Raw genomic sequence first — 12,727 nt, 5'->3', positions numbered from 1 at the left:
TGTCATCGTATACATTTGGGTAGAAGTCTGAGGAGAGCGCAAAATAAAAAACAAATTTTCCCATGTATCATCCAGGCTCCTTCGCCCCCTCACCCGCCGGGGTGACATCTTCCCCTTGCTGACTTTTACAGCACCACAACTTCCCTTTTCAAGCCATTCTTGAGAACTCATTTGGCTCTTGCTCACATTAAAATTGGTCTTTTTTTTTTTAATGTTATTTCTGCCCTCCTCCTGAAAGAGGAAATGTGAACCATCCATTTTGATTCAAGTTTAAAAATAATAATAATGATGATAATAATAATAATAACCGAACTTAGAAGTTTTTTTCTACTCCCCTGCTGAGTTGCTAGGGAAATATTTCCTAGGAGAAGAGCAGTAAATTAAAGAGGGTGATACTGGCCCTACTTGCAAGTCTTCTCCACAGACTGATTCAGGCTTGTTTACTTATACCGTAGTTCCAGATATGTCTACTTAGAAATATGTCTCACTCTGATCAATGGGATTTACTCCCTATTCAGTCTGCATTGGTTTGCTTTCATGCCCAGTTTTCCTGATGCAACACTTCCTTTATCCTGCTTCAGGTTCTTATTTCATTATACAGCAAGAGGATTGATCAGAGACTGAAGCAAGCTGAAAGTGAGGGGAAAGCCCCTGGTTGACCAGTGGCCTTTGAGCGACTTTGTAATTTTATCATAGAATCGTAGACTTGGAAGGGGCCTATAAGGCCATCGAGTCCAACCCCCTGCTCCATGAAGGAATCCACCTTAAAGCATCCCTGACAGTTGGCTGTCCAGCTGACTCTTGAAGGCCTCTAGTGTGGGAGAGCCCACGACCTCCCTAGGTAACTGGTTCCATTGTCGTACTGCCCTAACAGTAAGGAAGTTTTTCCTGATGTCCAGCCGGAATCTGGTCTGTAACTTGAGCCTACTATTCCGTGTCCCGCACTCTGGGATGATGGAGAAGAGATCCTGGTCTTCCTCCCTGTGACAACCTTTCAAGTATTTGAAGAGTGCTATCATGCCTCCCCCTCAACCTTGTCTTCTCCAGGCTAAATGTGCCCAGTTCTTTCAGTCTCTTCTTATAGAGCTTTGTTTCCAGAGCCCTGAACATTCTCGTTGCCCTCCTCTGAACACGCTCCAGCTTGTCTCGGAATACATTCTGATGCAATCAATGACGGGCATTCTCTCTCTCTCTCACACACACACACATTTGGAATTCAAAATTCAACACAACCAAACAAGAAATTGAGAGAGGAAGCAAGAGTTCCCTCTAATGCTGAACTCCGGCATGTCGTGCCGATCATTTAGTAGTCAAAATAGATCCACCCACCAAAAAATGGAGACATCTGCATCCTTAGGGGGAGCCTCAAAGTATACAGAAGTTTAAAAAAATATCTAACAAACTTCCCTTAAAGGGAGGAGGGTGAAACCTCAAAAAATCACATGCACGCTGATTGTGTGAGTGAACCCCCATGTAGAAGAAAGGTGAGCAGGAGGGAGTGTAAATGCAGCCTAGCGTGGCAATTTACAGAGTCACAGCCACTCATTACTAGAACTTAACAGGGCTGCCCGTGCCTAGAGAGCTGAATGTGGAAGACCCTCTAAAGCTATATGGATTGTTGGGCGTGTGACGTCTTTCAAAAATAACACACCTTCAGATCTCCTTTGAGCAGGAGATAGAGAAGGCCCCTGGCTGCCAGCAGCATCAGAAAGGAAGTAGATAGCTAATGGGAAGAGCTAGTACCTAGTGCACTTGCAGAACGTGGCTGGGCTTAAAGGGACACCAACACTTTCCTTAATGCATACAACACTGTACCGACTAAAACTAAGTTGAATGGATTTCAGTTTGAAGTCGCAGTGACCAGAGCTTGCTGTCTCATCACTTGGGCAAAATGCTTTCCCCACTCAGTTCAGTCTTTCATAATATGACCTTCAAATCCACTGGAACAAATCTGTCTCCGATTCAACCAACTGGGTGAATATGGGCTACTATCCCTTCACTACTGACACCTCCAGTGGGCCTAATCCCATATAAAATTATCCATGTTCTACCCTTGGCAGGGGGGCGGGGAGGAATATAGAGGAGTTTGCGTTCCTAATTCAACGTCACAGTTTGGAAGCCGGATGAGAAAACAGCTACACGAAACAGGGTCACACCAGACCACCCAAACAGTTTAGCTGTCAAATGCGGGGGAATTAGGGAGAGACAGAGGAATAACTTAGCAACATTCAGATGGTCTAGACAGTCCTGTTATTGTTGGCTTCACTAGTACGCTATTAGTTAGAAGAAATTTGCAGAAGGTTCCAAGGATCTGCTTCCATCAACAATGGAAAAGAAAAACAGAAATAATAAAAAAAAGCCACGTTTTGAAAGATTTAGGGAATAGATGGTAGGGGCCAAAAGAGGAAAGAGTTTGCAGCCACAGTATAAAATTGTGTGTGTGTATGTGAGTGTGTGTGTGTGCATTTAAATAGAAAAGGACCACCCAGGAGTAGTGGTCCCATATATATTTTAAAAGCTGTACACAACAGGACCACCAGTGAGCTTGATAAATATTCTCGAAGGAAGGAAGCTCAGGTTGATCTTGTGCATGATGGGCAGAACCTTGCAACCAGGAGAGGAATGCCAAGTCATCGCTGAAGCAATGCCTCAGCGAAAATAGCAAAAGGGGCATTCTGTGGTCAAAGTCAGTCTTAGCTATTTGTGGCTGTTCAGAGCAAACAATGATTGCTAAAGCGTCATGGTTGCACTACTTTTATCCTCGCTTTCTCTTAACAACAGCAAAAGCGCAACGAAACAGCGCCGACTACGAAAACTTCAGTTCTCATTTCCTCTCTCTCAACAGATGTGTAGTGAATTTGAGTCCATCCTGGTTGACAGGAGAAAGAGGGACTGGAGTGAACTAGCATGAGCGGCCGATTTTACATGATAACATGGGTGTGGAGTTGGGATGTGTCCGGAAGGAGGCCATTTTGAGATTCTTGGAGGGGAGAAGTTTTAACACAACTAACAATCCTCAGTTAACAAACCATGGGTTGTTTGGGATCACATGGGAGCAAGGGAGTGTCCTAGCTCCCAATTGATCATCCACATCCACTATGCTGAACAACCCGTGGGTACACTGGCCCTGGGTTGTTCTCTGTGATGTACAAACCCAGAGCTCTGGGTTGTTGAGGGAGAAACAACCCAGAGTTATAGCCCAAGAACAAACCATGGGTTAAAATGCTGGGCTGTTTCTCCCTCAACAACCCAGAGTTCCAGGTTCACACATAGAATCACAGAATCATAGAATAGTACAGTTGGAAGGGGCCTATAAGGCCATTGAGTCCAACCCCCTGCTCAATGAAAGAATCCACCTTAAAGCACATCATGGAGAACAACTCAGAGACAGAGTGTCCCTGGTTGTTTAGCACAGCAGAAGTGAGCAACTGGTTGGGAGCCAGCTCGCTCACTCCCACATGCTCTCAAACAACCCATGGTTGTTCATTGTGTACAAACTAGGTCTGTGTGCACGTGCATATACACACACATGGAGGGGAATTCCTTCAAAATTGCCATAGCAGTGTATTTTAAGAGCACGCGTGACTATTTTCTTATACCTCCATATAACCGCCCAGAGAGCTTCAGCTATGGGGTGGTATACAAATGCAATAAATAAATAAATAAAATAAAAATAGGTGCTTCTACAGAAAAACCACATATGATCTGAAATGTGAGTATAAGAGAAAAGACTGCCTCCTCCCCCGCTCATTGGCGTCCTGTGAAACAGATTCCAGAAAAATGATTTGGGAAGCATTTGAAAACACTTGTTTTGGAGACAAAAAACATTTCCTCCTACCTCTGACATTGGAAAGCCACCCCAACATTTATTTTTATTTAAAATATTACTTGGCCACCTCCCAGGGCAGGAGTCCTCCCAGAGCAGTGTAGAACGATAAAATACGTAATAAAAATCAATGCAATTCTAAAAATGGGAAACGCAATAAAAACAGTAAAAACACAAACAAATCGGCAACAGCAGCAGTCTTAAAAAAACCACATCACAGCATTAAATAAAACGTGCAACAGACAACTGTAGCCACAACCCAGTCTGCTGAAACATAACCAAGGGAAGGGCAAAGTAAAGTTTTCAGGACCTTCTTAAAACCTGCAATGATGGGGCCTGGCAGGCCCACAACAGCGACTCATTCCAAAAGTGTGGGGGCACTGAGGAAAAGGCCTTCTCTCGTGTTGTCACCCTCCTAACTGCTCTCACAGGTGGGCAAATAAGAAGGACCTATTTTGCTGATCTTAAAGTCTGGGCAGGCCGAGATGGGTGAAGTGAGTCCTTCAAGTAATCTGGTCCCAAATCGTTGAAGGCTTTCAGGGTCAAAAACAGCCCTTTAAATTGGGATTGGAACACACGGAAAACCAGTGCAACCAGGGCAGCATGGGCGTTATATGATAGAATCGCCCTCACCAACACTCGGGCGGCCGCATTCTGCCCCAGCTGAAGTTTCTGGACTGTCTTCAAAGGCAGCCCCACGTACGGCGCTTTCAAGGCTGCCTACACTGGATGGATTGACAGGTATCTGGTACTGGGGAGGTACAGTGAGTCTCTGTGAGCAGGCATTTCACTAGTCATAATAATGAATATAATGTGAAAAACAGCAGGAGTGGGGCTTTTTAGGTAGGGTGACCATATGGAAAGGAGGACAGGGCTCCTATATCTTTAACAGTTGCATAGAAAAGGGAATTTCAGCAGGTGTCATTGCTATGCATGTAGCACCTGGTGAAACTCCCTCTTCATCACAACAGTTAAAGCTGCAGGAGCTCTTCCCTCTTGATCAGATACAAAAGAGGACAGGGTATCTGAAGCTTTAACTATTGTGATGAAGAGGAAAATTCACCAGGTGCTGCATGCATCCAAATGACACCTGATGAAATTCCCTTTTCTTTACAAAGACACCGGAGCCCTGTCCTCCTTTTCATATGGTCAGCCTATTTTAGGAGAGAGAGAGACACACACACACACAGAGTGAAGGTGAGAAAAAAAACCACGCTGTATAATAAGAAAAAACTTCGTCAGCTGTTTTTCCTGGACACACACACTTGCTCTTTCTAATACTAATAAAGAGGTATTTCAGTTCTCAAATAGGGATTTCCCGCACTCATTCCCAGACTAGGTTCCCCTTATTGCTACAGTAAAAAATACACAATCGTAGGAGTTCGCCATCCGTCGCTAGGGCAACAGCCGTGCTATCATCCAAAATACAGAATGAGCAGGCCTGAGGGAAAGCAGGAGTGGGCCGTGGGTTTCTTGCGTATTATTCAGCCCCCCTTCTGCCTAATTTCTGGACGGCTTCACACGCAAGAGGAAGTTGCAAGACGCAGCTGCATCAACATTTGTGTGCCTCTAGCATATTGTGTGAAGGAAAAAACGGACCACTTTCCTTCACTGGGTAATGCAGATGGTAGCCCCACCACACTCACTTCTTCATTCAGAAGATGATAAATCTCGACAGCTTCAGATATTTAGCCCAGCAAAAAACTTTTACACATGGCCGACAGCGAGCCTGCATTTTGTGAACGAGAGTGCCCCCACAACTGCCAACGGTGCTGTGTTTGAGCCTGTCGATCCCTGATCCTTGCTATTTTTCCCCCCACTCTAAAAGGATGTGGGAATGCTCACAGTTATCGGCTGAATTGCACATATCCAAAATGGCGGGCAGGCTGGTTTCTGAGTCTTAGGCCAGCTCCTTGCCACATACAGAGGTTTGTGGCTGACCAAACTGGCTGAAACAGTCCTTTGTGTCTGGTCATTTTGATCCTGTTTAGATGACACGCTAAGTCACAGCAATTAAGCATTTTGAGCTAAACATTATGGCTTAGTGTGCTGTGTGATCCGTGACTTAGCGCGTCATGTGAACCATTCCTAACCATTGTGGCTACATAACTCCGGTTTAAACACGCTCACTAACGACTTGCTGCAAAAGGTTTAGCGGCCTAGCCATGGTTTAGTGTGTTGTCTGAACCAGGCCCTTTGTTGTTACACCTACCTGAAAGTGTAAACAGACCTATGACCTGTCCAATCTAAGGTGTGTATGGACCTGAAGTTCAAAGCACAATGTATCTTTCATTTAAGTCATCTTCCCCTGAGTGAATGACAATTTTAATATTGTAGCATGTTTAATTATATTTTTTAATTTTTGTATATCTCTATCTATATGTTTTAACTGTACATGTTTTAATTTGTAAAGCTGCCTTGAGTCCCAATATTGGGGAAAAGGCGAGATATAAATAAATATAATAATAATAATACCGCATTTCTTCGATTGTAAGACACAATCGATTGTAAGACGCACGCTGATTTCAGTACCACCAACAGAAAAAAAGCTTTGATTCTAAGAAATAATAAACGCACCCGCAATTCTAAAAAGCACCCCATTTTTAGAGATGGGGGGGAAGTGCTTCTTAGAATCGAAGAAATACGGTAATAATAATGATAATAATAATAATAATAATAATAATAATAATAAGAAGAAGAAGAAGAAGAAGAAGAAGAAGAAGAAGAAGAAGAAGAAGAAGACAACTGCCCAACTATTTACATGTGGCCACGAGGCATGCTGTTTTCACAGTTTATGTATATTTATCATTTCCTAACACAATGTTCATCTATATCAGCCTTTCCCAACCTGGTGCTCTCCAGATGTGTTGGGACTACAGCTCCCATAATCCTCAGGCAGCAAAGGTGACTGGGGGTTTATGAAAGTTGCAGTCTAGCACACCTGGAAGGTACCAGGTTGGGGAAGACTGATTGGTGTCTGTCTTAGGGCTATTGACCAATTAGTTTGTTAACCATTTGCCTCTTAAAAAAATAATTAAACATATTTTTTTAAAAAAACATATTACAAAAACCTCAAAACAAATGCCCTTTTAAAGAATTCTGGAGAAAATCTGAGACAAGACTTTGTGTTTAATAAGCAAAAAGATATGACTCATTGTTAAAGGAAAGACCATAGTTGAATATATTCTCTTTCATTTCCTGTTACACAATAACACACTAGAACTAAAATAGCTTTTTTTAAAAAACTCAACAAGTGCCCTTAGATCTCAATGCAACCAGTTAAATTTGCCTCTGCTAATTAAATCTTGCAGCCTCAGTTTCTCTAAACTTTTATTAACTCTCATCATAGCTGTCTGGTGGACACTAATTTTTACTGAAGTCCAAAAAGAATTGTAGCATTAAATCAGAAAGGCATATCCCACGGGCAGGCCTATCAACAGCTATTAACCGTGAGGACTATATGGCACCTCAATGGTTAGAGGCAGTTTACCCCTGATTATCAGTTGCTGGGGAGCAGCAATGGGAGAGGGTTATTGAGCTTCCTGAAGTCAACTGGTTGGCCAATATAAGAAGCAGCAAACTGGATTCAATGGATCTTCTGTCTGATCCATCAAAGCACTGGATACAAAATGAAAATGACCACCGCATCCTAGCTTAGGGCCAAAACAGTCATTACTTTAAATGTGCATCTAATAGCTATGAGTTTTTTTTTAATTTTTACTCTACAATTGGTTTAGATCCCACTGATTCGGATCAGGACCTTAGCATGAGGAGTCAGGGTGGGGCAGACCTTTAATATCCATATCTGGGCCCTGGCACCTCTAGAGTAAAAATGAAAAAAAGAAAAGAGATAAATGTTAGACACATATTTAAAAGAAGCTCTGTTTTTGCCCTTAGATAGCAATCTTGGTTTAGACAGGTTGTGGGAAATCTGGCTGGATCGATTGATTTCCCTTGTTTGATTGGTTTTTGATCTAGAATATGGTGATAGAGTCTGTCAACCTGGATAATTATCAATGATGTTACTATTTATACTTCAAAGAGCCACCCACACAGTGATCAAAACTCCACCCCACTCGTAGTTAAAAATAAACACTAGAATTAATTCTTCACAAAGTGTTCTAATATCACCACCCTGTATTATCTGGCATGGCACAGCATCTCCTAAGAGCATGCAAATGGGACTGTGGGAGTGAAGTTAATTGAATTATAATTAATATTTAGGATTGTTACCAAGGAGTTCAACCTCTCTATTATTTTTGAAGTGTGCCTCCTACGTCTTGACTCTAGAATTTCCATTTTGTCCTGGGATGCTATTTAGCAAGGTTTACATTTAGCCAGGGCAAGGTCATGGACATTTAACTTGTATGCAGAACACATCATGCGACGTGCTGGGCTTGACGAATCCAAGGCTGGAGTTAAAATCGCAGGAAGAAACATTAACAATCTCAGATATGCAGATGACACCGCTTTGATGGCTGAAAGCGAGGAGGAGCTGAGGAGCCTTATGACAAAGGTGAAAGAAGAAAGTGCAAAAGCTGGGTTGCAGTTAAACCTCAAAAAAACCAAGATTATGGCAACCAGCTTGATTGATAACTGGCAAATAGAGGGAGAAAACGTGGAGGCAGTGACAGACTTTGTATTTCTGGGCGCAAAGATTATTGCAGACGCTGACTGCAGCCAGGAAATCAGAAGACATTTACTTCTTGGGAGGAGAGCAATGATAAATCTTGATAAAATAGTTAAGAGCAGAGACACCACACTGACAACAAAGGTCCACATAGTTAAAGCAATGGTATTCCCCGTAGTAACCTATGGCTGCGAGAGCTGGACCATAAGGAAGGCTGAGCGAAGGAAGATAGATGCTTTTGAACTGTGGTGTTGGAGGAAAATTCTGAGAGTGCCTTGGACTGCAAGAAGATCAAACCAGTCCATACTCCAGGAAATAAAGCCAGACTGCTCACTTGAGGGAATGGTATTAAAGGCAAAACTGAAGTACTTTGGCCACATAATGAGAAGACAGGATACCCTGGAGAAGAGGCTGATGCTAGAGAAAGTGGAAGGCAAAAGGAAGAGGGGCTGACCAAGGGCAAGATGGATGGATGATATTCTGGAGGGGACAGACTTGACCTTGGGGGAGCTGGGGGTGGCAACGGCCGACAGAAAGCTCTGGCGTGGGCTGGTCCATGAAGTCACGAAGAGTCGGAAGCGACTGAACGAATAAATAACAAAACTTAATTAAATCGGCAGAAGCAACCCTCATTCGAATGCAAAACATGGGAACTCCAGAACCTGCAAATGTCTCTCTGATTGCTGAGTCACTATTCTAAGCAAACTATCCAAGGTACACCCTGAACTGGCCAATCCAGAACCTGGGGAGGGGGGGAACCCTCTCCATGCATGAAGCACCACCAGTGCAACAGAACACTTTAGCAGCTGTTTCAATCTGGCAAAGGGTTCAGGGGCCACATTCCATCTTCCAGCGGCGCTAAAGACAAAGTAGGGGTGGTGAAAGCAGATTGCCTACTCAGAAGTAAGTAGGACAAGCCTCTGCAGTCTGACTCAGAAGTAAGCGTGGCAAACCTCTGCATGTCTACTCGGAAATAAGCCTGTTTGAAGCACTCAAAGAACTTTAAAATAGCATCCCAAATACCAAGCCTCTGCAGTCTACTCAAAAGCACCCTGTCTATTCACAATTAGCAGGAAAAACCACTGCATGTCTACTCAAAAGTAAGCAGGACTGAATATTCAGCAGCTCCTTTGCACAGTTTACCCCATCATTAAATGCATGAACAGCAGTCCCTAAAGCACTGCTGTTTGGCCCATCTACGGAACATGCAGATCACCATGAATCCTAGGGGGGAAAACCTCTTTAAAAACCCTTCATGCATGGTAAATATCTGTACCTGAACCTTTCCTCCCTCCCTCCCACTCTCCCACCCCCATTTTTTCTCAAACATCTGGCCATTCTACCCCTTGCATTGCACAACACTGTATCAATTACATTTCAAGTTTGCCCTGTTGCATCTAGACCTCCAGCACTGCCTGCCAGATTGCCTTATTTGGCATCTCTAAATGTACTCCTTTGGCCCAGAGATATAATACAGCAGCTGCTGGTCCAAACTTCGTACAGCATGGAAGAGTTGCCTAACCAACACAGAAGTTGTCTAACCAATTCTTCCATGCTGTACGGAAGTCACAACTTAAACAGTCTTTTATATTCTGTAATAAAACTTATATTCTTTCTACTTAAGACTTAGCCTCTTTTTAAATTGCTAATTCCCTTTAGTAAAAGTGGAAATTGTAACCTCCCCATGATGCATCTTGCCTCTAAGCCCAAGATCTAAGACAGCCTTCCACGACCTAGTACCATCCAGATGTGATGACTACAATTCCCAGCATCCCCCAGCCAGATGATGATGAGAGTTGTAATGCAACATGTCTTGAAGCCATCAGGTTGGGGAAGGTTGATCTAAAATTTCATGTTCCGATCAAGTACATGAATACACTTGAGTTTGCAAGTGCACATGTGATTAAGAACATGGAACTACCAGGATTTGGTTCTTTTTCGACTTAGCTTTACTGAATAGCTTTACAAGGCTTGGCATTATAGAGTGACCAAATCTGCAGCGTTCTTGTTCCTTTCATTGCTGGGTAAACAGAGGGATGTTGGCGTGTTTTCATGATACACATCTAATCCTACAAAGGTGACACCGACACACGACCCTCAAAAGCCCTGTCCATAAGACATAATGGCTGAAATAGAATCATAGGAACATAGAATAGCAGAGTTGGAAAGGGCCTACAAGGCCATTGAGTCCAACCCCCTGCTCAATGCAGGAATCCACCCTAAAGCATCCCTGACAGATGGTTGTCCAGCTGCCTCTTGAACGCCTCTAGTGTGGGAGAGCCCACAACCTCCCTAGGTAGACCATCCGGGGCTACTTCTCCAAATGCAAGTGCTACTGACGTCAATGAGACCACAGCAGTCGGGAAGTTCTCAGTCTGGAAGGCTTGGAGCAACTTACTTGGGGCTCCAGGTAGACTTCCATCCAGGAACTGACCAGCATGTCCTCTCTCACTCCTGAGCTTTAGCAATATAAGAGTCCCATCTGCACTTAGACCATACTTTGGATCCAATGAAGTTAACTCCATGAAGTTAACGAAGCTGGTGTCTCACTGAAAGTAGATGCTCCTTACATGGCATACAAACCCGATCTCTTCCTGTCTTGCTTACCTAAGAAACCAGATCTAACCTGAATCCTGCTCAAGATCTGATTCATAGCAGATCCCTGCAATCCAGGCTATAGCACATGGCATTGGCAAACCCACGGCCTGAAACTGTACACGTTGCTGGGTGCGCGTGGCCAGGAGCTCAGAGAAATTGTTTTAGAGGTTTACACCTTGCTCTTTACAAAAAAGCACATCCTTTGTAATTGTTCTCCTGGCCATGTAGATCACCTATGCAGGTAGGGGCCCTTGGGCAGCTTTCATGCGGCCATCATTATGTCTAAATCGGTCTTCAAGATTGCATGTCCCTTTTATGAAAAAGTTCCCCTTCAATCAGTCAAATTGATGTTGAGTGCCCAGCTCTCAGGGTATATCTACATCAGCGCTGGGCGACATGCTCTTGGATGCATCCCCCACCCTGAACTTACTGGAAGCCAGTAACAACAATGACAACAACAACAACAACAACAACAATGTAACAGGAACAAAACCTCAAATACATTGCATTTGTGGAAAATAAAGATGGTGGCTGAGACCAGAGTAGGGACTTGAGGCAGTGAGGAGGGGGACAGGGTATCACCAGCAGTGTGTGACCAGGATTTGCCTGCATGTTGATACTGCCCTGCCCTGCAAAGGAAGAGTGATTGTTCAACCAATCTAATATCCGGTTGCAAATGCAAACTATGCCTCTTGGTCCTCTCACTTGAATAATTCTGTGTCGGATGGACTAAAGTGATGGAACGGTCAGGAACTCAGATATAACTCAGCATGCACCAATAAAACCAAGCTACGAAAAGTAAGTGAGACTTACCCATGGTTGTATCTTCATCAGGTCTGTATCTCAGTGACTGAGAATGCTTGTGAGATGTGGGCCGTCAGATGCAAAGGACACCCCTATGACAGTAAGAATGGAGATAATTAGATCATGAGTCCTGGAGGTGGCTGCAGCTTAGTGACAGAGTACAACTTTTGAGCATTTTAGGTTAAAGCTGACCACATCTTCAGACAACCAGAAATCACACTATCCTGTCTCCATCCTCCCCAGACTCTGTTTCTTCCTTTCATCATTGTAGATGTAGAACTACGAAGGTTACTATGGTTTGTTCATTCAAACATCGCACCAAAGCATCATTAGTGCAAACTCACTACAAACCATGGTCTCTGATTCTGGCTTGCTGGCCAATCACAAACCATGGTTTGTCATTTTGGACATCAGGACAAACTATGGTTCAAGCTTCTTTGACCATGGTGTCGGAATTGAAACCATGTAGTCTTGCTGAACAGGAGTGGTATGCCTTACACGAAATAGAGAAGGAGCAGCTGTATTTTCAAGCTAATAGCTGAATTCTTTCACTAGGTGCTGGTGAAGCACCCAGGCTAAAGCAAACAGCATGTTACACCACAAATGTTACAGCATGGGGTGTCAAACCTCTTTTGGAGAAGTTCTCAGCAGTTGGGCAGGCCAAAGGCAGAAGAAGCAGGCCCAAAAATGCCAGCATCTTCCAGCTTAAAGCTCTTATTGCCAATAACTAAGCCTTAGCAGAAGCATTAGAAACTTTTCGATTGGGGGGAAACTGTGCAAAAGCCAGAAAATGGGCAAATTATTGGTGGGAAGGAGAAACGGGTGTGGGCATGTGAGGAACCCCTGAGGGGTGTATTAGGATGCCAGGC

The 12,727-nt window shown here is 43.7% G+C and overlaps 1 protein-coding gene across 1 annotated transcript in view; it reads right to left on the bottom strand.

Annotated features, from left to right (window-relative positions):
• LOC134398877 (mitogen-activated protein kinase kinase kinase 3-like) overlaps nt 1-11,946 on the bottom strand; it is a 71,590-nt gene extending 59,644 nt beyond the window's left edge. Inside the window, exon 1 of the mRNA XM_063126488.1 lies at nt 11,868-11,946. Within this exon, the coding sequence (XP_062982558.1) occupies nt 11,868-11,871 (4 nt within the window). The 5' untranslated portion in view covers nt 11,872-11,946. The remainder of the gene's footprint in view (nt 1-11,867) is intronic.
• Between the last annotated feature and the right edge of the window lie 781 nt (nt 11,947-12,727).

Source organism: Elgaria multicarinata, chromosome 1 (genome assembly GCF_023053635.1).
Source record: "Elgaria multicarinata webbii isolate HBS135686 ecotype San Diego chromosome 1, rElgMul1.1.pri, whole genome shotgun sequence".
NCBI classification, from domain to species: domain Eukaryota; kingdom Metazoa; phylum Chordata; class Lepidosauria; order Squamata; family Anguidae; genus Elgaria; species Elgaria multicarinata.
Note: the sequence above shows the minus strand (reverse complement) of the source record. Positions and strands in the feature narration are given on the sequence as shown.